The sequence below is a fragment of the Hemicordylus capensis genome, chromosome 1, assembly GCF_027244095.1.
Source record: "Hemicordylus capensis ecotype Gifberg chromosome 1, rHemCap1.1.pri, whole genome shotgun sequence".
Lineage (NCBI taxonomy): Eukaryota > Metazoa > Chordata > Lepidosauria > Squamata > Cordylidae > Hemicordylus > Hemicordylus capensis.
In genome coordinates this window covers 330917311-330939993 of record NC_069657.1, presented here as the reverse complement: position 1 = coordinate 330939993, position 22683 = coordinate 330917311, and the positions used below count along the sequence as shown (strand labels likewise).

The 22683-nt window shown below is 43.9% G+C and overlaps 1 protein-coding gene across 1 annotated transcript in view; it reads left to right on the top strand.

Moving 5' to 3' along the window:
* Positions 1-15444, top strand: part of OSTM1 (osteoclastogenesis associated transmembrane protein 1) — a 32636-nt gene extending 17192 nt beyond the window's left edge. Inside the window, exons 4-6 of the mRNA XM_053292602.1 lie at positions 5001-5162; positions 12232-12397; positions 14650-15444. Of these exons, the coding sequence (XP_053148577.1) occupies positions 5001-5162; positions 12232-12397; positions 14650-14705 (384 nt within the window). The 3' untranslated portion in view covers positions 14706-15444. The remainder of the gene's footprint in view (positions 1-5000; positions 5163-12231; positions 12398-14649) is intronic.
* The last annotated feature ends 7239 nt before the right edge of the window (positions 15445-22683 follow it).

The following is a 22683-nucleotide window of genomic DNA, read 5'->3' as shown; positions in this document are numbered from 1 at the left end:
TGAGTCTCGCGCAACTGTGCCAGTGGGGCCCTACCTGCCAGAGTGGAAAAGGTGGCTGCATCTTTCTGGGGATGGGGCTGCTGTCCAGTAGTAGAGCATCTGCTTTGCATGAAGAAGGTCCCAGGCATGGCACAATCTCTGGCATCTCCAGGTATGGCAAGGTGAGACCCTGCCTGAAACCCTGGAGAGCCACTGATAGTCTGCGGCTGACATCCTGACTAATGAAGCACATGCATTAGGAGGGTCTGTGGGGATGCCCTGGGAGCCTTCACACCATTCCCCCAGTTCTTGTGCATGTGTGCTGTTGCTTAAGGGGGCTAATACTTCTGAGTGATGCTCATGCTCCGGAAGTGCTCTTTAAAAGCAGAAACACATTGCAGACCCTGTGCTCCTAAAAGTTACTGAGTTCTTGGCCCTGCTTCCTGATGATTTTGCTTAGAACTAGAACATAAGAACAGCCCTGCTGGATCAGGCCCAAGAATGCCCATCTAGTCCAGTATCCTGTTTCACACAGTGGCCCACCAGATGCCTCTGGAAGCCTACAGGCAGGAGTTGAGGGCAACCCCACTCTCCTGCTGTTATTCCCCTGCAACTGGTACTTGGAAGCATCCTGCCTCAGAGGCTGAAGGTGGCCTATAGCCTGCTGACTAGTAGCCATTGATAGACCTCTCCTCCACGAAGTTATCCATAAGAACTAGACTCTCCCCAGGATCCAAATAACTACCTAGGGCATTAGCATGCCTAGCTGCAGACATTCTACGTCTTTTGTTGAAAAGTGAGCCTCCATGCCATATATCAAGTGGTTTTGGGAAGTCTTTTGTTTTGCCATGCATTGTGGGGCTGGGGTGCTGTTGCTGGAGAATCCCAAGCCCATCAGAAGCTTTGTTGGATGTGCAGAAATAGTTAACTGACAACAGAAAACTACTTTTCAACTTTTAGCTACTCTTCTTTGCTTTTTGTATAAATTACTGCTTAGTAAGTGTGCTCAGCAGAGTTATATCACTGTTTTTATGCTTGTTGTCTGTTGCCTGCTCAAGACTGCGTATTTCAATAATACTAATAGTTTCTCTATTTTCTCTAATATTTTCTCTCAACAAATGTGTTCTCAGTCATGGAAAATGTAAATAATTCTCAGTACTTGTATGTACTTCTACTTTTCTCTTTTGTTAATCTAAGTATCGAATGTTAAAATGGGCTGTTGTGATGGGATCCGTGATATCAAAACAAACCACCTATTGTTGATGCACAGTCATTAGCGTAACTGTTTTGCATTTATGTTGGAATAGTCAGGAGCTATTGAATAATAAGTGCTGTCAGCAGGAGATAAATGAAAAGATAGCACAAGTTGGGGGGAAATGGATATATTGACAGTTTGAAAACGTACAAACGAAGTTCACCCAAAGACCTACAAATAAGCCACTCCAGGAAGCTCTGCAGCACATTTTTGAGGTATTAACATGTTTTCTTCACATACCAAACTTGCTGTTTCTGCTTGAGCTTCCCCTTAACGCACCCGTTTCCCTGATTTTATTTTATTTTTTATTTTATTTTTTACATTTTATATCCGTTTTATATTTATGGTGACAAAATCTTCCTCTTTAAGCACCACCATTAGAAACGTTTCCTGTTTTTTCATATAGGAAGTATTCCTCTTCCCAACAGTTACCTGTGTACTTTTGTCTGTTTCTAAAGTGTGATACACCTTTGAAGGGTGGGAAGCAATAATTAGTTTGCAATTTCAGTGCCAGGCCTCTGGTTCGTTCGTTCGTTCTTTCTTTCTTTCTTTCTTAAAAACAGTAATCCAGCTCTTGCTTTTCAAGTGGCTACATTTTGGTTTCTGCTCCTAAAGTGTTAGTATTTTCGCAGACAAATCTCTTGGATTTGGGGCGACTTAGATGGAGACTCCACAATTAATTTGATGTCTGAACTGGAGGTGTCCAGCTACTCCTCTTATGTGATTCGACTGGATCAGTTTCAGTTTGTGACTCCTGAGGATGTGGACAAGCTGCTTGAGGTGATGAGGCCTACCACTTGTTCTCTTGACCCTTGTCCAACATGGCTTGTTCAATCTAGCAGGGAGACTGTTGTAGGTGGTCTGCTGGAAATCATAAATGCTACTCTGAGGGAGGGCAGGATGCCTCCTTGTCTTAAGGAGGCAATTATTAGACTTCTTCTAAAGAATCCTGCATTAGATCCCTCAGAGTTGAGCAATTATAGGCCTGTTTCCAACCTCCCGTGATTGGGCAAGGTAATTGAGAGGGTGGTGGCCTCTCAGCTCTAGGACAAAACTGACTATCTAGACCCATTTCAAGCTGGTTTTTGGGCGGGCTATGGGGTGGAGACTGCCTTGGTCGGCCTGATGGATGATCTTCAATTGGAAATTGACAGAGGAAGTGTGACTCTGTTGGTCCTTTTGGATCTCTCGGCGGCTTTCAATACTATCAACCATAGTATCCCAAGTTCTGGAACATCTGAGGGTGTTGAGGGTGGGAGGCACTGTTTTACAGTGGTTCCGCTCCTACCTCTTGGACAGATTCCAGATGGTGTTGATTGGAGATTGTTGCTCTTCAAAATCTGAGCTTAAGTATGGTGTCCCTCAAGGCTCCATACTTTCTCCAATGTGTTTTAACATCTACATGAAACTGCTGGGAGAGATCATCAGGGGATTTGGAGCTGGATGTTACCAGTACGCTGATTCCAGATCTACTTCTTCTGGTCAACTTATTCAGGAGTTGGCATATCCTCCCTGAATGCCTGCCTGGAAGCAGTAATGGGCTGGATGAGGGAGAATAAACTGAAGCTGAATCCAGATAAGATGGAGGTACTTACTTTGTAATGCGCTCTGTGGGGCTGCCTTTGTACGTAGTCCAGAAACTTCAGTTGGTTTGGAATGCAGCAGCCAGGTTGGTCTCTGGGTCATCTTGAAGAGACCACGTTACTCCTCTGTTGATGGAGCTACACTGGCTGCCAATAGGTTTCCAGGCAAAATGCAAAGTGCTAGTTATAACTTACAAAGCCCTAAATGGCTTAGGCCCTGGGTATTTAAGAGAATGTCTTCTTTGCTATGTGCCCCTCTGCCCATTGAGGTCATTTGAGGAGATCCCTCTCCAGTTGCCGCCTACTTGTTTGTTGGCTACAGAGAGATGGGCCTTCTCAGCTACTCTCCCAAGATTGTGGAATGCGCTCCCTACTAAGATATGAGCCTCCCCATCTCTGGCAATTTTAAAGAAACTTCTGAAAACACATCTCTTCAACCAACCTTTCTCAGCTTTTTAAAACTTGTTTTAAAATTGTTTTGGCTATTTAATTGGTGTTTTATGATGTTTTAATTGTTAATTATTATTTTATGCAGTTTTATAATTTCTGTTTTAATTGTTAATTGATTTTAATGGTGTTTTAATGTAAATTTCCCTGAGCCTTTTGTGGAAAGGTGGTATAAAATTTTTAATAATAAATAAATAAATAATAATAGTATACCTCGATATCCGCAGATTTGTTATCTGCAGGTCCGCATATCTGCAGTCGGGTAAAAAACACCCAACATTGGCATATACAAAGGGGAAAAAGGGGGGTTTACACACCGACCTTGTATATCTGTGGGTCGGGGTGGACGGAAATGACTGCGGAGGTCATTTCTGGCTGCCATTTTGTGTTTTGGAGCCTCAAAATGGCTCAGTTCTTTAAAAAAAAATGGGGGAAAGGTTATTTTTGACTGATTTGGAGGCATTTGGGGGCACAGCACGACAGGGGGCAGCTACGATGGCAAGTAGCTCCCCCCCCATCGGGTTTTTAAAACCATTTTCTTTGAACCAGGAACCTAACCCCCAATTCCTCATTGGCCTAATGCCTCTATATTCACGGTTTCTGTATGAGCAGTTGTACCATGGAACAGAACCCCCACAAATATTGAGGTCCTCCTGTATTGCAAAGGGAGGGCTATAGTATCAATTGCATGGTTTTAGTAGTTTTATCTTCCAAAACCCCAACCTCCCAGTCTTTTGCCTTTGGCAAATTCTTATGTGGAGTCTGTAACCAGCTAACGTTTATTTATGTGGGAAAGATTTTTGCTCTTTGAAATTCTTAGATGGTCACCACATCTAAAGAAGGACATTGTTGAACTAGAAAAGGTGCAGAAGAGGGCAACCAAGATGATCGGGGCTTGGAGCACCTTCCTTATGAGGCAAAGCTACAACACCTTTTAGTGTTGCTTTTTAGTTTAGAAAAAAAGACAACTGCAGGGAGACATGATGGAGGTCTATAAAATCATGCATGGTGTGGAGAAAGTGGATAGGGAGAAATTTTTCTCCCTCTCACATAATACTAGAACCAGAGGTCATCCCATGAAATTGATTGCCAGGAAATTTAGGACCAACAAAGTGAAGTACTTTTTCACACAATGCATAAATCAACTTGTGGAATTCTTTGCCACAAGATATGGTGACAGCCAACAATGTGGATGGCTTTAAGAGGGGTTTGGGTAACTTTATGGAGGAGAGGTCTATCAACAGCTACTAGTCAGAGGGCTATAGGCCACCTCCAGCTTCAGAGGCAGGATGCCTCTGAATACCTATTGCGGGGGAGTAAAAGCAAGAGACCGGGGTTGCCCTCAATGCCTGCCTGTTGGCTCCCCAGAGGCATCTGGTGGGCCTCTGTGTGAAACAGGATGCTGGACTAGATGGGCTTTGGTCCTGATCCAGCAGGGCTGTTCTTATATTCTTACCTTTGACAGCCAATGCCATCAATGGTTCTGGTTCACCGTTCAGATTTGCTGTATTGGGGCTTCACCTCACCTGCTAACTAAAATGTTATACTGTTCCTTTTGGTTTTGTAAATAGATAAGGAAGAGGAAAATTTGTTATGGTGTACTTTGACTTTAGATGCGGATGTTTTGCCTGAATACTTTGACAAGGAGCAATTTATATTCAATTTATTTTCTTGATCTAGGTTATCCTTCAGAATTCACTGTAGCTGAAATTGTATTAATTTCTTCATAACTTTAGGGGCAAGTAGACAGCTTGCCACCTGGAAACTACACAGAAGTATGCAAGAAGTGCAATGTGACTTATAAAGAGCTGAATGTCATGTACAACACGATGCAGAAGAGCAGTCCCAAACATGAATCTGGAGAACAATCCCATTTGTGTATTGACGTGGAAGATGCAGTAAGTATTTCTTTCACTCATTTCATGCTGTGTAACCCAGTCCCAAATATCACCTGCTATCTCACCTGCAAGCATTTGAGTCATTAATTGATTTTTAAACTTTTCAAACTCAAGATAGTTTTTACGCAAAATCTAAAGCAAAATAGCTACCCCAGCTCACAAAAAGTAAACAGCAGCTAAAATCCAAGTACAATCATATAAAAATATAACTTTAAAGTTGCTGTACAACATTATTGTGGTTGTTTATTCTGGGCTTGGATTATATTCTGTGACAATGGCATTTCGTCCAGTCCAGTCCAGTTCAAGCTAATCCTAGAACATGCTATGCCATCAGATAAGCACTTTGGATGATAGGAGACAACTAGTATCTTTTTAAAAAAAGATAAAGATATGCCAGAATCATTTGTACCATTGTTTAGAGCTGGGGGTTAGGATGATTTGGCTAGATTTTATTTTATTTATTTATATCTATGTGAACTGCTTTGGGAACTTTTGTTGAAAAGCGGTATACAGTATAAATATTCATTGTATTTGTATTAGTAGATTTCATGTCAGTACCTTCCTTTTTTGTACAGAAAGGATAGGAAGCATCTTAAAGCCATGTACACTGTTGTTCTACCAGTACCATCTCAGTGATGGCAGTAACCAAAATGAAACTCACATGTAGATTGCTAAATACTAAGAGCTCACCACTACAATGAACTATATTTGTATTTTCTCATCCAGTCTTCTTCAGTTTTTGTATTCTCTGTGTCTCTTGATACCAATGTGATCTGCTGTCTTAGAGTACCTGATGGCAGGTGTGCCATGGTCCCTCTGGTTGCCGTAGCTGTTTCCGACAATGGTGACTATGCAGTGATGGGCCAAGTTGCTAAGTGGAGACTTGGGAGAATTCCAAATCCACGAGCAGCTTTTATTACCCATCTCTTCCATAGCTAGGCTTCCTTGTGATTCCTTGTTAATGTGAATCAGTTCAGTGTCTTCAAAACAATTGCCTGTCTGCTTATGTATACAATGCCTATTTAATTCTGCTTATTCCAGCCAATAGATGCTTTTCTGTATAAAAGGCCTCTGCCTTTGAAAGATGGTTAGAGCAAGGTTTTCCTCAAAAAGAAGAAAATTCCCATGTTCTGTGTTCTCAGAAGAAAAGCTGCTGAGAACACAGTCATTTAAACTTGGTACAACATGGATATTATACTTATGAAGTGTGCTCTGGGAGATCACAAGAGCACGTTGGACTTAGTAGAGGAAGGACTAATGTAGGGTTTTCTGCAGTAATCGGAGCCAATCCTTCACCATCATGCCTTAGGAGCAGACAGATAGCTATCATAGTAAATTTCTGGTTAGCAGTAGGCAGAGCCCCAAAGCCCCAGTTCCTTTTCTGTCTCGCCTCAGAGCAGCAAATAAGGAGAGCTCTTCACACCCAATCATTTTACAGGCTTGCCTAAATCCTTTTTCCTTCTCTCTCCCCTTCTTCCTTTTGTGCAAAGGCAGAAAGGGAGTCTCTTTTAATTAATTTGAACAAATTCCAAACATTTTTTCTGTTTTTAATTTGGCAGTTGGGCATTTTCCTCTTTACTTTCCCTTAACTTCTTTTGGGAATTCCCTTCTATGGACCCAGCCCAGATGGCAGAAGCCCTTATGGACTCTCTATCAGAAGATCTCCCTTCGGAACTTCAATATCGGCTCAGACCTGAGCTCCCGTTAAGAAAAAACTCAGCCACTCAGCCTCTTTGGCTAATGAGGGCGTGTTACACACCATTCCTGCCGCTCCTGCGGCTGATGCTGAACCAGTCAGACAACTGAACAAGAAGTCAAAAAGAAAAACCAAACACTTAAGGCCCAACTTGGCTCTTCCCTCAGCTAAGCCAAAGAAAAACAAACTCCCAGTAGTTAGGCTGAGTGAACACCTGCTTCTGCAGGCAGTCTGCCAACACTATCAGCCCCGCCACATTCCCTCTCCTCGTTTACTCACTCATGACGGAACGAAATCGAAAGCAGCTCGGACGGGTGCCATTTTATCGCCCACAATCTCTAAGTCTGGTACTACTTTGGGGGAGGGGGAACCAGTTATCCCGCAGGCCAGCCAGCAGCGCCAAACTCGTTGATGCAGAGGGAGCAGCCAGAAACCCTCCAGCTCTGCCTCCACCTCTGCCTACCACCTCCTCTCCCGCAGCAACAACTACTGTGAGTAATGCGGATCGGGGGGCAATATGGAGCAAAACAACTCTCCTCTCTCAAATGATACATCCAAGTGGCTGAAGGAGTTTATTGCCAAGGAGTTTTGCATGCTCCTACCTCCCCTCTCACTACCCAGGAGGAAAATCATCCTAGGAGACCCAGGGCCCCTTCCAAGCCCTTTTTGCCCTCTTCTCCCGACTCCAGCCCAGTACACAAAGCCATTCCTTTGGGAGAGTGGGGTTGCTTTATGCCCATACCATTTCATGCTCGCAAAAGGTGCCCGGATCCCCCCCCTTCCTCCGAGGAGCGCCTGCCTAAAAGACCTCTACCACAAAGCAATCCTGCCAGCCACACCAGAACCTGAATCAGAGGAGGGAGAGATCTCAGAAGAGACCTCCTCTCAGGCTACCTATTCCAGCTGCCTCTTTCAAGTAGCAGACTTTGCAATTCTAATGGCTGAGGCCAGGAGAACAATTAAGGCTATTTCCAGCACAGAGACCATATCCAACAACCAGGAGCTGGATGAAAAGGTTTTCCCCTTTACTTCCTCTTCTTCTCTCTCATTCCCCTCCCTTTTTCACTCTGCAATGCTGGCTGAATGGGCTGTTCTGTTTGCACACAAACCTGCTATACCCTTCCCAGGCAAGCTGTGCTCATTGCCACAAGAGGTCTCTTCCATCCTAGCCACCCCAGTGGTAGACACCCCCATCACACAATTGTTCTTGGGGGCAATTATGCAGAATGAACGGGAGGAACAATTAAAAATCCCAGAAGACAAAAAATAGCAGTTCCTTTTGAGAAAATCTCATGATGCCTCAGCTACGGTCATCAAGGCAACAGCCGCAAATTCCATCTTTGCTAGAGCCTCGGTTCTCTGGGCCAAAGAGCTGGCTCAATACATACCACCTGAAAACACTAAACTTCATCAAGGGATCAATAAGATAGCTAAAGTGGCAGTCTTCATGGCAGATTCTAGTCTAGACTGCATACAGCACGCATCTAGATCTATGGTCTCTGCTGTAGCTGTAAGATGTATATGGCTTAGACACTAGAAAGTGGATTATAAGTCCAATTGAACCTGGCTTCCTCTCTCTTCAGGTGAACTAAATTGTTTGGTGATACCTTAGACCCCATTCTGATTGAGACAAGGGATAAGAAAAAAGCCATCCCTGCAACCAGAGCTGATTCCTGTAGGCCATTCAGAGGCAATTCATATTCCTTTCGTCCATCCTTCAGACAATCCAGCCATTCTACTAATTCCTCCTTCCGTGACAACAGGAATCTCAACTTCAGACACACTGGGCACCCCCAGTGCAGCACTGCAACAGAGAAGCATTCAGACAACAACAACGTTGCCAATTCCAGCCTTCCACTCCCCAAGCCCCAAAACAGTTACTCCCCACCGGTTGGAGGGCGACTCCTACACTTTGCAGAAGCATGGACAGGGGTCACCTTTGACCGCTGGGTACTCCAAACAGTCTCTGAGGGTCTGTCCCTGGAATTTTCTTCACGTCCGAAAACTGTTTCATTTCCACATCGCTCTCCAAAGCTCCAACCAAGCACCAGTACATGCCTCAAGCGATCTTGCATCATCTTCTGATTCAAGTGGTGGAGCTTGTCCCATTGACAGAATTATGTTGGGGCATGTATTCCATACTATTTTTGGTTCCAAAAAAGGATGGCACATGGAGGGCAGTATTAGATCTCAAGGCACTGAATCATCACAAAACGGTTATTCAGAATGAAATCACTTCAGCCCATCAAGGAGGTGGTGAGAAATAAGGATTTTTTGGCCTCAATAGACCTTTCAGAAGCATACCTCCATGTCCCAATCCACCCAGACCAACACCACTTTCTCCATTTTTGCATCAACAATTTTCACTGTTAATACCAAGCAACGCCTTTTGAGCTCTCATCAGCCCCAAGGGTATTCATGAAGATCATGGCTGCCCTGGTTGCATTTATGTGCACATAGGCCATTCACATACACCATATCTAGACAATCTTCTGATCTGGTCATCATCTCTACATCTCGCCCAGAAGGATGTTCAGAATGCTCCAGTCGCATGGGTTCATTGTAAACCTCCAAAACAGCCGTCTCCTTCCGACTCAGTGACTACACCACCTTGGGGCCATTTTCGACACATCTGTCGGCCTAATCGTGTTCCCACAGGGAAAAGATCTTCAGTCTCACCTTTGCAGTCCTACGCAACCATTCAGCGGACCTGATGCTTATAGCCCAACTATTGGGCTCCATTATCTCCTGCCTGGAATGTTTCCACTGGGCCAGATGGCATTTCCTCTCCCTTCAGTGTTTCCTCCTCTCCTTCCAGAAGCAGATCATGGCCCACACCCACAGGGAACTCCCTTTCCCTCTCTACCTCCACTTCTCCCTCCGCTGGTGGAGATCCACAGCCCTACTAGCAGGCTTTCCTCAAATCCTCCTCGGTCCATTCCTATCACCACAAATGCCAGACTGTCTCAACCACTTTGCACAAGGCAAGTGGAGCCTATGGGAACAAAGGAGCTCGATCAGTCTCCTAGAATTAAAAGCCATCCAGCCTGCGCTGATTCACTTCTCACCACTGATCAAAAACACCCATGTCCTCTTCAGGACGGACAATGTGACAGCAAACAGTTGGGGGTACAAGGCCGAGGTCTCTCATGTCAGAGTCCGCACCGCTCTTCATGTGGGCAGAGAACAATATCCTCTCCATAATGGTCAAGCACCTGAGCAGGACCTCCAGGTCTCCAAGCAGGACCTCCAGTCTGTGAGCAGACTGGCTCAGCCATCAAAGGGCTGAACCAGCAGAATGGTCTCTCAATCCACAGGTATTTCAACTAATGATCAAGGTCCTAGGAACACCAGTACTAGACCTGTTCATGTCCAGCCAGAACAACCAACTACCCAGGTTCTTTTCCTGATCCAGTCATTGCACAGAAACCATAGATGCCTTATTAGCATGGTGGCCCAAGGGCCTCCTCTATGCCTTTCTCCCCATGGCAATAATTGCAAAAGTGCTTCGGAAACTACGTCAAGAACGGGCCTTCATCGTTCTAATGGCCCCTCACTAGCTATGAAGAGGATGGTTTGCTGACCTAGTCTTGATGTCCACCCACCCTCAATGGCAACTTCTTAGAGCCAGAATCTCCTGCTTCAAGTGCCAATTCTTCACCCCAATCCAGATTGGCTCCAATGTCTACGCGTGGGCATTGAGCGGGCATCACTAACTCATCACGGCTACGACGCTAAAGTCCAGGACACTATCCTTGCATCCAGACGACCCTCTACTACAAGAACTACCAAGCCAAATGGATGACTTTCTTCTGCTGGGCAAGGAGGAAAGGTTTTCTTCCTACTTCAGCAGGAGTCTTGGCTTTTCTTCAATATGGTCTAGACTTGGGCCTCTGCCCGAACACACTTGGAAGACAAACATCAGCTCTGTCTTCCTTTCTAGATATCAACACACCGGGTTCTGCTTCCCTCCTCCATCCCCACAACAGATGCTTCCACATCAGGGGCAAACAACCTGGCTCCTTCACCAGTACACAGATTTCCATTCTGGAATCTAACCAAGGTCCTCAGTACTCTCACACAGCCTCCCTTCTAATCTCTCCGTGATGTTTTCCTCAAAGGCCTCTCCTACGAAGTCCTGTTCTTAGTGGCAATCACTTCAGCCTGGTGAGTGTCTGAACTGGGTGCTCTGACAGTCCGCAAAGAGCTGTGTGTTTTTCAACAAGATGCAGTCATCCTAAAACTTGACCCACATTCATTCCAAAGATCAATTCTCCTTTTCATAGATCCCAGCCTGTTGTGCTTCCCTCCTTTTGCCCGGCACCAACCCACGCCAAAGAAATGAATTGGCACACACTTGATATAAAGAGGGCTCTCCAAATCAATATACGTTGGACCAAGTCGTTGAGGAAGTCTGATGCCGCCTTTATTTCCTTCCTCTTGGCATTACTAGGTAACACAGTCTCCAAAACAACTCTGTCCAAATGGATTCGAGCGACCATTGCTTTCGCATACGAGTCATTATGCATTCCAGTCCCTCCCGGCATCACAGCTCATTCCACCAGAAGTGCTTCAGTCTCGGCAGCGTTCTCTGTGAATGTCCCTCTTCAGACCACATGTCAAGCAGCAATGTAGTCTTCAGTCTCTCCATTTGTACATCATTATAAGATATCCTCATTCAATTTTGACCAAGCAGCCCTGGGCTGCACCGTTCTGCAACAGGTCATGTAATATCCACTTCCCTCCCTGATACCTTAGTGATGGACTTTGGTTCGGTCCCTATGGTGAAGGATGGGCTCCAATTATGGCAGATAAAGAAACATTGGTCTTACCTGCGAAGGGTTCTTCTTCATCGTAACCGGAGCCCGTCTGGCCCACCCATGATATTACACTCCTCCTTTATTCTTTCCCTCCATGAGTGTCCCCAGTCCATGAGTCTACATAACTGTATTCTTTCGGGGGCAGGGGTTTGCCAGTAAGGGTGGCGGTTGACTCCCAGGGCGATCAGTCCCCCCCCCTTTTACTATTACTGTATGTACTCTTTCCATTCGAGTTTCTCCACTATAGCTCTCTCTATTTTCCACAACTTCTACAAGACAGTCCGGAACTGGGGCTTTGGGGCTCCGCCTACTACTAACCAGAAATTTGCTGTGATATCTGTCTGTTCTTGAGGCATGATGGGTACAAAACCCTATAGAGAAGGATGGGCTCTGATTACGGTGAAAAAGAACCCTTCACAGGTAAGACCAATGTTTCTATCTAGTGCTTAAACGGTACTCAGAAAATGACAGCAGCCCTGGAGTACGGTTCTGTGCAAACACTGATGATTTTCTGTGATGGACACACTTTTCACCATGTATGTCTCCTCTTTAGATGAACATCACACGAAAGCTTTGGAGCACAACTTTCAACTGTTCTGTCCCCTGCAGCGATACGGTGCCAGTGATTGCAGTTTCTTCGTTCATTCTCTTTTTACCAGTTGTTTTCTACCTGAGTAGCTTCCTTCACTCCAAACAGAAAAAACGTATCTTGATTCTGCGTAAGTAATGTAGCCAAACCTTTACTGTTTGGCTTGTATTAAAAAACACACACAACAATTTTGCAAATGGCATTTTTGGAGACTAGCCTAGCAGACACACAACTTCTGGGAGCTTTGCCACTTGGGTTACTTTGGCTCTGCACTGTAACCATCCTAGGCAGGTACACACAAAGCTAGGTTGGAAGTGGCATGGTGCCATTGACTCTGTCTCACTTGGCATCCTGGTGCAGTCCAAGAAAGACTCAAAAGACCTTCTGCTGAGACTCAGGGAAAGTGTAGCTGGCAGTGAAGGTGTGCCAAACCAAGTGAGCAGTCTGGGATCTGGTTGCCCTTCTTGCTTGTAGGGATGCTGGTATGAGCAGCATGAGGCTGCATCAAGCCAAAGAATTGGAGGTCTAGTAGCTGCCCAGGTAGAAATAATTGGCCAAGGATGAGGTAGGACTCTTCTGAGGCAATGACTAGTGAGGTTAAAGAGCTTAGGGTTTCTGTGCAAGTGGATGCCAGGGCACAGCAGTGCTCACGAGACATTATGGGACAACACTTTGACTGCATAGAAGTAAAACTGAATTCAGGTTTCCAGTAAACCATTTTCTTTGCTGAGCACAGGATTGGACTAGAACACCTCCAAAGTTCCTTCCTACTCAAGAATTCTGTAATTATCCCCAAAATATTTTGGGGTATAATGGGCTAATCTCAGAAAACAGACAACATGGAACTGGGATCTGAGACAATATGTTTATCAAGATCAGGTCCCGCCAACCTTTCAGCCAGGGCGTCCCCAGTGGGGTGCGGGGCTGGGGGCAAATCAGCATGTGCAGGGTCTCCTTAACATTTCATATCATTACAGAATCATACTGATTGATGACATACAGTGTAAATAGTGTAAGTGAGGTGTTTGGACATGTCCAACCAGCTTGGACATATAGTGCATTTCTAAAGAAATAAAAATAAAAAGCACAACACATGCTTCACAGTTCCCACTGACCTTCTGGGTTGCAAATCAACTTGAGCATAGTGAATTTATAAAGAAATATTATATATTTCTTTATAATATAAACAATATTATATATTGTTTGTTCCAGAAGTTTTTGTAATTTTCTGCCATGAAACAAGCCACTCACAGGACTTTTTGGATGGGTTTTTAAAATTAAATATATATATTTTAAAGCCAACAATTTGTCCAATCAACTTCAATTTAAATATACCTATTACTCCCACCCTGCCCTACATCTCTGCTCAATACCAAAGCCCTATGCAAGCCAATCCCTAAATATTCAAGGGGGGTGGGAGTAACCACAAAGAGGAAATCATATCCTACTTCCATTACTAAACAGGCAAAGGCTGGGCTGTGGTGGGCAAGGGCAGTCAGTGCTGGACACTCTGCCTGCCTGCTTCCTCCCTCCCTTCCTGAGCTTCAGGCTTCAGCAAGGCCTCTTTGGAAGCCCTGCCCACCTGCCAAATAGCTGAGAGGTGGAGAGAGGAGGAGCTCTTGCATTTTGCCTGGGAGCCTCTCAAGCCTGTGCTGCACATCCACACAAAAGATTGATGCTGGCTAGGTTGTGCACAAGGAAAGAGAAGTGGTTGGGACTGGGAGAGAGAGAGGAGGGCAGGCTGCACTGCCGTGTGCCCAGAGTGAGCCTGTGGCAGTGTGGGGCTCGGAGCAGTTGCCCCGGTCGCCACACCTTAAGGACGGCCCTGCTTCCAGCATGTGCAGCGTGTCCTTTGGAAGTCCACACAGATATTCTGGTACTGTTTTGTTTAGCCCTTAAGAATTCAGAATAAACGTTTGCCTATATGCCCCTAACCCGCCTGTCTCAAAGACTGCAAGGCCCTCTGTGATGTCAAAACAGCTGGGGCTGTGACATCAGAGCAGTTTGAGTCAATGGTGGCCAGAGAAACATGACCAGGGGCTTAGATCGTATCATGTCACATAGGACTTTCCTTCCAATTAAAATCTAGGCCAGAAGGAAAGCCCTTAGGAGCCAAATTAGGGCCCTGGGCCTCTAGTTGCCTGTCCCTATAGTTTGTTCTGAATTGGTACAGTCTGGGAAAAGCTGCATCATGTGATTCTGCTGCATGTGCAGATTTGGCTCTGAGTTCATAAACTCTTCACTCATAAGTCTTTGGCACGAGGAATAGCTTTGTTGCTATGTCTGCTGGATTGGATCTCTAGTGTGATGTCCTATGTCCAATTGAATGAAGTAGGATAATTTAGATGAATGGGATTTTAAAATACATGTTTCTTTTTCTAGCTAAGCGGATCCAGTCAAATGCCAGTTTTGTGAGCGTCCAAGAAAAATGCAACTGAGCCTACAGAATGCAAACCACAACACAATGCATAAATATATTTGATCACTCTGAAGGAGATAATTGTGGTTTAGCCTTGTGCAGTATTGTAGCACAAGTTAAACAAAATGGTATGAAACCCTCAAAAGGGCTCATGCACTGAAAAAGTTTTCATTAAGACACTGTATATGGCCTCCTTGTGAAAGGAAATAGACACTATTTCCCCCCCTTCTATACCTCTGTCTAACTTGGTTTCTGATTGGTAACTTTTAAATATGTACTTGTTTTCATTGCACATTCCAATCCTCACTCTTCTTTATTTTGGACTGTTAATCTAATTTTAATTTGTGTGTGGTGAATTTATAAGTTCACAACCTTTATTATATTTTGTTTGTCTTTCACTTGAATATTGATTGTTCAAGTGTGGCCAGAAAATGAAAGTCAAACTACTGCCTTAACTGTTAACAGTATTCTGCAACATTTGGTTATAGAATCAAATTATTTCTTGAAATGCCACATACATTATGTGAAATAGCTTTGATAGTTTGAAATGTCTTTTTACTGGGTACAGAGAAAGCAGAATGCTACTCATCTGAATTATGTAATGTTAATGGAATCCTGCCTGGGCAGAAACTGTGTGTCTTTTGATACTGCTGTGGATTGGGTCCAGTCATCCAAGTGCCAGGCTATAATTGTGGGATCGTGCTTACTGAGGAACTATTACTTTTTAAGTACAAATATATTTATTATAATTGAAACAATATTTTGCTATTTTTCTATATAGCCTGGAGGGAAGGTACAATTAAAAAAAAAATCACTGTAGCTTCAGATTGCTTGTATAGGCTAGAACTTTTTTGGGTCTAAGAAACACATAGGTTTATGTTTATTTTGAAGAGATGATTGATTTTTTTTTAACAGGGTTTTGAAAACTTCTAAATATATGATAGTATTTTAGTAGCAAACAAGACACATAGAATTTTCTATCATAACAAGATATAAAGATATACTTAAGAAACCTGGAATCTCAGCCAAATAGTTTCTAAAATTTAGGTTCATTTAATAGATTAAATGAACAGACTGTAGAAAGTTCAGCAGATTTCTGTTGTGGCTTCCTGTAGTTTCAAAGGAATTTAGGACACAATTATGTCTTGTATGCTGTTGCATGATTCTTCTTAATGCTTTTTTTCTCTTACACAATTCAGTAATGGAGACAGCAAGACTGGTGTGGGAGGAAATGGGCTTTTTAATCCTTTCCCATAATTCTGCTATCCCAGTGAAAACACACCTCTGTATCTTTCCCCCAATGGGTAAAAGTAGGGGTAAAAGCAACTTGTGAGGATATGTTTCAGCAGGAAACACACGAGTGAAAAGGATCAAGAACACACACATAGTCTTTCCCTTCAGAATGCGTTCTCAGTGGCTAAATGGTGAGAAAGTGGGGGGGGGGGGGCGGGGAGTTAAACTACCTGAAGTTAAACTCTACCTTTAGGTTCAAATTGGGTTCTGTTGACTTCCTAGTATGTGTGTTAAGTGTTAAGGTTACAGGTTCTGGCAGAGCAGCTCTGAAAGCCTCGTCATTCTAAATGTCTATGTGAGATGAGCTATAGATGCTAGAATAACTACTGCTTTTTGTGAGGATTATTGGCACTTGCAGCCAAATCCATTCTGCAAGCAATGCAGAGAGTTGGTTTAAGTGATACTCTCTGTTGAGCCTGCCTACCATCAATGAGGGATGTGAGTGCTCACATCCCAGACTTCCTCCCCAGCATGATGTTCCACTTCTCTTTAACTAGGCTTCTTCTGACAAGAAGTTTCTATGAGGAGGAGAATTCAGACATATACTCCTCTTTAGACTGAATTGGTACAGTCCAGAAACCTACCTCCTCAGTTCATATTGGGTCAGTTCTGATGATACTGTCTGCTGGCCCTGCCTGCTGTGTGATGAGAGGTTTAAACATGTATGTTGTACTCCATCCTTCCAAAGTGCTGCTCTGCTTTGCCTAGTTATCCAGGTGGTCTGTACCCCCCCCCATACCCCTTAGCTGCATGTGAGGGGCAGTTGAGACAGTCCATCTCAACCCACATACCCCATTGTGTGGTGGGTGAAGAAAACTAGTGCACCAAAAAGAGATGCTAGTTTACTACTTGGAGAGAGCTTTTCATGTGGAGAAGCATTAAAAAATGCAACACACACCTCTTCCTGTGGAAATATGCTGTGGAACAGTCCGGCGTTCTGTATAACTTGTAGAGCTATGTAGAGCTCTGATTTGTGGGTTACTTTGTGCATGGCATTGTCTCCATACAGCAGTGATCTGAGTAAGGGGTGAGAGGAGTCTCGTATGCTAATATATGAGTTTTCATGAAAGCTTAATGTATCAGTTTCCCAATAAGGCTATTCACACAAGAAGTCTAGGTCAGGCGAGGGCAGCCCAGCCTAGGCTAGGCTGTTAGTGCGCAGTGCCGGGATTGCTCTTTATCCGGTGGTCCTGCCCAGTCTTACCCTACTTTTAACCCTGGCCTTTAGCCAGGGTTAAAGGCATGAGCTTCTGCCAGAGCAATCTTTGAGTATAGCCTGAATATGTAGCAAAACAAATGCTTGGGCTGCTTTCTTCAGAAATGAAGTAAATGTTTCTTCCTTCTCTGTTTAAAAAAATAAAATAAAATCCCAAGTGGCGTGATCCTGAAAGACCAGATGTAACTTCCCCTTGAAATAAGTGAGTCCATTTTAGCTGTTACTCGGTTGGAGACTTTACTGTCAATTTGAATTTTTCTAATTGTGAGATTTAAGAGAGGAACGGGGTTATTTTGCACACAGGATTGGTGTGTTTGTGTGTTGGCTATATGCGTTGTAGTCTGGAGGCTGCAGGAGTGAGTCATGGGTTTGCCCACTGCAAGTAGATGTATTGTGTGGTCAGGTTTGTGGTATGTGTGTCCTTGTTTACACAGCCCATCCATCAAATGAAAAGACATTTGTAGAGATGTAAGCACTCAATCAAATCGCATGTCCTAAATTTGGGGTGTGTGCACAAGCCAGATTCTCTTTCTCAAGCCCTCCTGCCTATAGAATCTAGATACCTGTGTAAACTGGCACCCAGTCAAGTAGCAGAAAAACATCTCACCTGCCTGATCCTGGTTTCAAGCTGCACCCCATAAATTACAGTAATCGGGAATGCAGTGACACTCCAGTACTGTGCATTTGGCAGGACTTTATGTGGTTGTACTATTCCCCCCCTCCCCACCGAGAGTTGATGAGTTTTTTACTTGATTTAAAAAAAAAATCAGACATTAGTAGGGGCTTGGAATTCTTAGGCTTAATCTTGCTCATGGTTGCGCACATATAGCTATTTGATTTTAGGTAGGAATTAACATGTATATGTTGCAGACTTGATCAGAGCTTATCCACATATTTTGCTTTGGGTATCACTGTCAAAAGCGGATGGGGAAGCAACACATCGGACTTTGCAGTAGTGCTATATTTTGAGAAGTGGCCCAAGGTCTCCCAAGTATGTGCAAGGAATCTCCCAGGTTGGTGGGAGAGTGGGGGCCCAAACCTCCTTTCCTAATTCCAGACTTCTCTCTGGGTGGTAGTGACACCATCTGCATCCAGAAACAACTGATAGAGCAAGGAGGCCTGCTAGGTGTGAGGGTTTCCTGCCCGACCCCTGTCCCTCCAACCCAGGGAATTGAGAACCCTATTGCAGATTACCCTACTCCTCTGCTTAGGAGCAGAATAGAAAGAAACATGTACATTCTTGGATAGAATGAAATTACCCCTTGTGTAGATAAAGAGGGAAAGAAAACTCAGAGGAAAGAGAACTGCTTTAGAGTATTCCTTGGGCAGATTTGGCCTTATCACTTTTGGGCTGGGTAGCTCTTTAAAATCATGAACTTCAGAAGCACTTGGACTAGGAAATTGAGTGTGAAACATGGACATCATTCAATCTTTTTCCAAGAATAAGAGAAAACCTATCTGATAAATCAGTGCCGTAAGCCCTTTAGGGATAATGCATACATGGACTGTGTAATATATCCACTCATGATGCTTGCAGGTTTCAGGGTATTTATGCATAGGATGGGGTTGTTATCAGGGCTTTTCTAGCCTTGGAAGACCTAACTTGAGGATATAATGGATGCATCTTGCACTTCCCCTTGCAAACTGCAGTCTTTTTATTCCCACATGGACTCTTCCTACTACCATTCATACTGCCATATTGGGAAAGAGAAAGCTATTGCTCCTTTGTAGCCACAGGCTGAAAAGGAGAGTAGTGGCTATCCCTTATTTCCTTGTACTGAATAAGGGAGAATGGGCAATGCTGCGTTGGAAAAAGATGCTCTACTCTGTTATATCTTTCCTTAACACCAAACTACTGGTAGTAAAATTCAATTTTTATAACAGTGAGAGAGGCACATCCAGCAGTAAAGTATCAGTGTAGATGCACCTCAAGCATCTGATGTGCTGCATCAACCATAACTAAAAACTAAATTGAGTATCTCTTGATACTAGTTCAGTGCAGCCTTAGATTAATCTAGGGTGTTAGGTATGGACTTGATAAATGGATCAAATTCACTTGATAAATAAACTTATTTATTATTTGACAATAACATATTTATTAAAGACAATTTCCACCGATAAACTGCTTATTTACATAGTAAATAATCTTTAGAATTAAGTCTAGCATTTGCAGCAGGTTAGTTACTTTGACTAAGCAAGGCATAAGCAAGGTTTGAAATACCACTGTGCTGGCTTAAGCAATATTTTGGATTTCATATTACAGAACATTCCGTTTATGTAAGTAAGATGGTAGAAGAAGAGTAATAATAGTATGCAGCTTAATATATAAAATCTGTATGTTACTGATGTGGCAAACTTCCTATTACATTATTATTTTTCAGTGCCTATTTTTGTATCTACTGCATTCAGATTTCAGGATGTTTGGATTAGCCAACTGCTGCCCTTAATAGCATTACATTGATTTGAGGCATCATATGATGGAGAGCAGCTCAAAGCAATCTTTCATTCATGCTGCGAGAGCCTGTGTGCGCACAGAGCTACAGAATGACAGCTTTGCTCTCATAAGCAGTGGCTTTTTGAGCGCATTCTCATTAAATAGGTCTGAAAGTCATTACTCTTGGGTATGGTGGTTAAGCACTTTTTTAAAGCTGCTTTTATAATTTTCCTGACTGCTAAGCCTAATGAAAGTGATCATGTGATTTGTGTGTGTGTTCTTGTTTAAACATAAGACAATGAAAAATGCAATTTGTTTCTAAACTGTTGACAAGGTTATTCTCTTCCAATATAATTCTATCCTTGCTACATGGTTTAAAATCTTACATTATGCATTCATATCTTTTAAATGATTTTTTTCTACCTCTGTTTAGTTTTCAACCTGTCCTCCATGAAAATATCAGCAAATAAGCAGTAAAGGGGGTTAATTTTAAAGAACAATATGCTGTCTATAACTGCTGTCATGTGTAATAAAGATCCTTTGGAAAAACTGTATTTTTGTCTTAATAGGTTACTGTATATATATTCTGGGGGAGAAAACCTCAATGTTGAAAACTAGTGTAGTGCTGTACTAGTTTTGTCAAAAAATGCCATGAACTTGGGTCACCAGATTGGTAGGGTACCACATATATTAATCACAAGTTTGAACCAATGAAAAAGGTGTTTCGTGCCTGTGCATGTCTGTATTTTTCCACTGTGATTGCACATATTGCCCAATTGTGGTGTATCCTTTTTAGTAACTACATACACATACTAAGGTCTGCTTTACACATTTTGCAGTAGCAAAACAACCAATTTTTGCTGCTGTGCCTACATGAGGCAGGGAGCCACAGCCCAGGGACGAGGCTAGCAGTATTCCAGGGAGTTCTGGGCCCGAGGTGGCATGTTCCTGCCACCTATCCTCCGCACTCTCTCTGATACCCACTGCCATGCTCCAGGCACTCAGGTTCTGACCCCAAGTTGGCTGGGAATGGAGGATACACACAAACTCTTCATTCCCAAGTAGCTTGAGATGAGAAGCTACTTCTGAGTGGCTGGTACGTGGCAGCGGGTGATATGGGTAGTGCTGCCAGCAATGGGGAGTCCTGCAGGCTTCTGGGAGGGGCTGTCACAGGGTGGGCAGAGGGGCTCCTTGCTATGCCACTGCAACAGCTAGGCCCTGATGTCAAACGCATGGGTATTTCTGTATAACATTTGGTGTGTGCACATGATACAATTTTATGGGCATATATAAAATGCTGGTTGTTATACAGTAAAAATGTAGTGTGTGAATGGTGCTTACACAAAAGTATATCTTGTTTGTTCAGGTCTACATTCATTTCAGGCCAATTCAAATACCATATCAAACCATTGTTGCATCCTTGTGAATGCCAGCTGAGAAAAGCAAGAAGTTGCTGTACAAAATTCATTTAGATCAAATGTGTATCCTGGTGCTTATCTGTGTTCCAACTTCTACACTGAGAGCCAGGGTGGTGTGAGGGAAGGGTGGGCCGTGGAGACACTGGTTCAAATCCCCATTCAGCTGTGTAACTTAATAGGTGAGCTTTTCTCTTTGCTGCCCCCACACGAAGGCTGAAGGAAAATAATCTTCCCTTCAACTTGACTCATTGCTCTTAACTGGCATATGCATGTTGCTTTCTGTAAGGAGCAGAGAGCAGCAACATGATGGCAACACACAGACACAGCCCGCAGACCCCACGGGTGCAGGCAGAGAAAATGGACTCCTTAACAGTTGACCCCCCCCCCCAACCCTGCAAGGGGTGTATATGAACATAGGAAGTTTCCATATACTGAGTCAGACCATTGTCTATCTAGCTCAGTATTGTCTTCACAGACTGGCAGCGGCTTCTCCAAGGTTGCAGGCAGGAATCTCTCTTAGCCCTATCTTGGAGAAGACAGAGAGGGAACTTGAAACCTTCTGCTCTTCCCAGGGCGGCTTCATCCCCTGAGGGGAATCTCTTACAGTGCTCACACATCAAGTCTCCCATTCATATGCAACCAGGGCAGACCCTGCTTAGCTACGGGGACAAGTCATGCTGGCTACCACAAGACCAGCTCTCTCATAGACCTCTCATAGTATGAGTCTCTAGCTTTTTGATAAGCCAGCTCTCTCCCCACCCCACTTCAGGCTTCCAAGTAAGCTGCTTGCTACATAGTTATTTGATGGAACTCTGAGGTCCTCCATAGAAGAACTCCCAAGGGGTTGTGTAGGTCACGCTGTCACTGTGCTACCTTCTAGCACAACTAGGTATGAGGGGTGTTACTGTGAAACAGTATCTCCATTCACCTCCTCCTGATGGCCTGGAAGGATTTGGTGGTCTGCAATATTAAAGGCCAATGTGAGGTCTGAGGGGAGCAGCAGGTCATCCTTGTTTGTTAGTAGACACCCAAAAGTGCCTCATGGCAGTTCTGAGTGTATGGCAGATTAAAAGGCTTTGCACTAGGGGTGTGCAATTTGGGTTTTCGGTGATTCAGTTCGGGATCCGAACCGAATCACCCCCGTTCTGTTCTGTGCCTGAATATGGGCTACCCGAATCACCCCTGATTCGGTTCGGATTCGGATTAAATCTGAATCGATTCAGGTTAGAAAAATGGGTCCCAGGGGCAAAATAGTGTGGTGGGGTGGTAGTGCCTAATGGGTGGAGGCTACCACCTGAATTTCTGGGGGATTGGGCAAAGGGCTGATTTTTGGGGAATTTTTTAAGTTTTAGTGTCTTTGGGGCAGATTGGGGGCATAGCGTGGGATCTGGGCAAAAAGAGTGGGGTGGGGTGGTAGTGCCTAATGGGTGGAGGCTACCACCCCAATTTCAGAGTGATTGGGCAGAGGGCTGATTTTTGGGGTATTGTTGAAGTTTATGCATCTTTAAGGTTTTTCTCCATAAAGAAGCATGGAGGTATCAGCAAATGTATAGCTTCACGTCGGGGGCAAAGGGGTGGCCTAGAGCAGTGTGGGGTTGGTGGTAGTGCCAGGTAGGGTCAAGGAAGCTACCTGAAT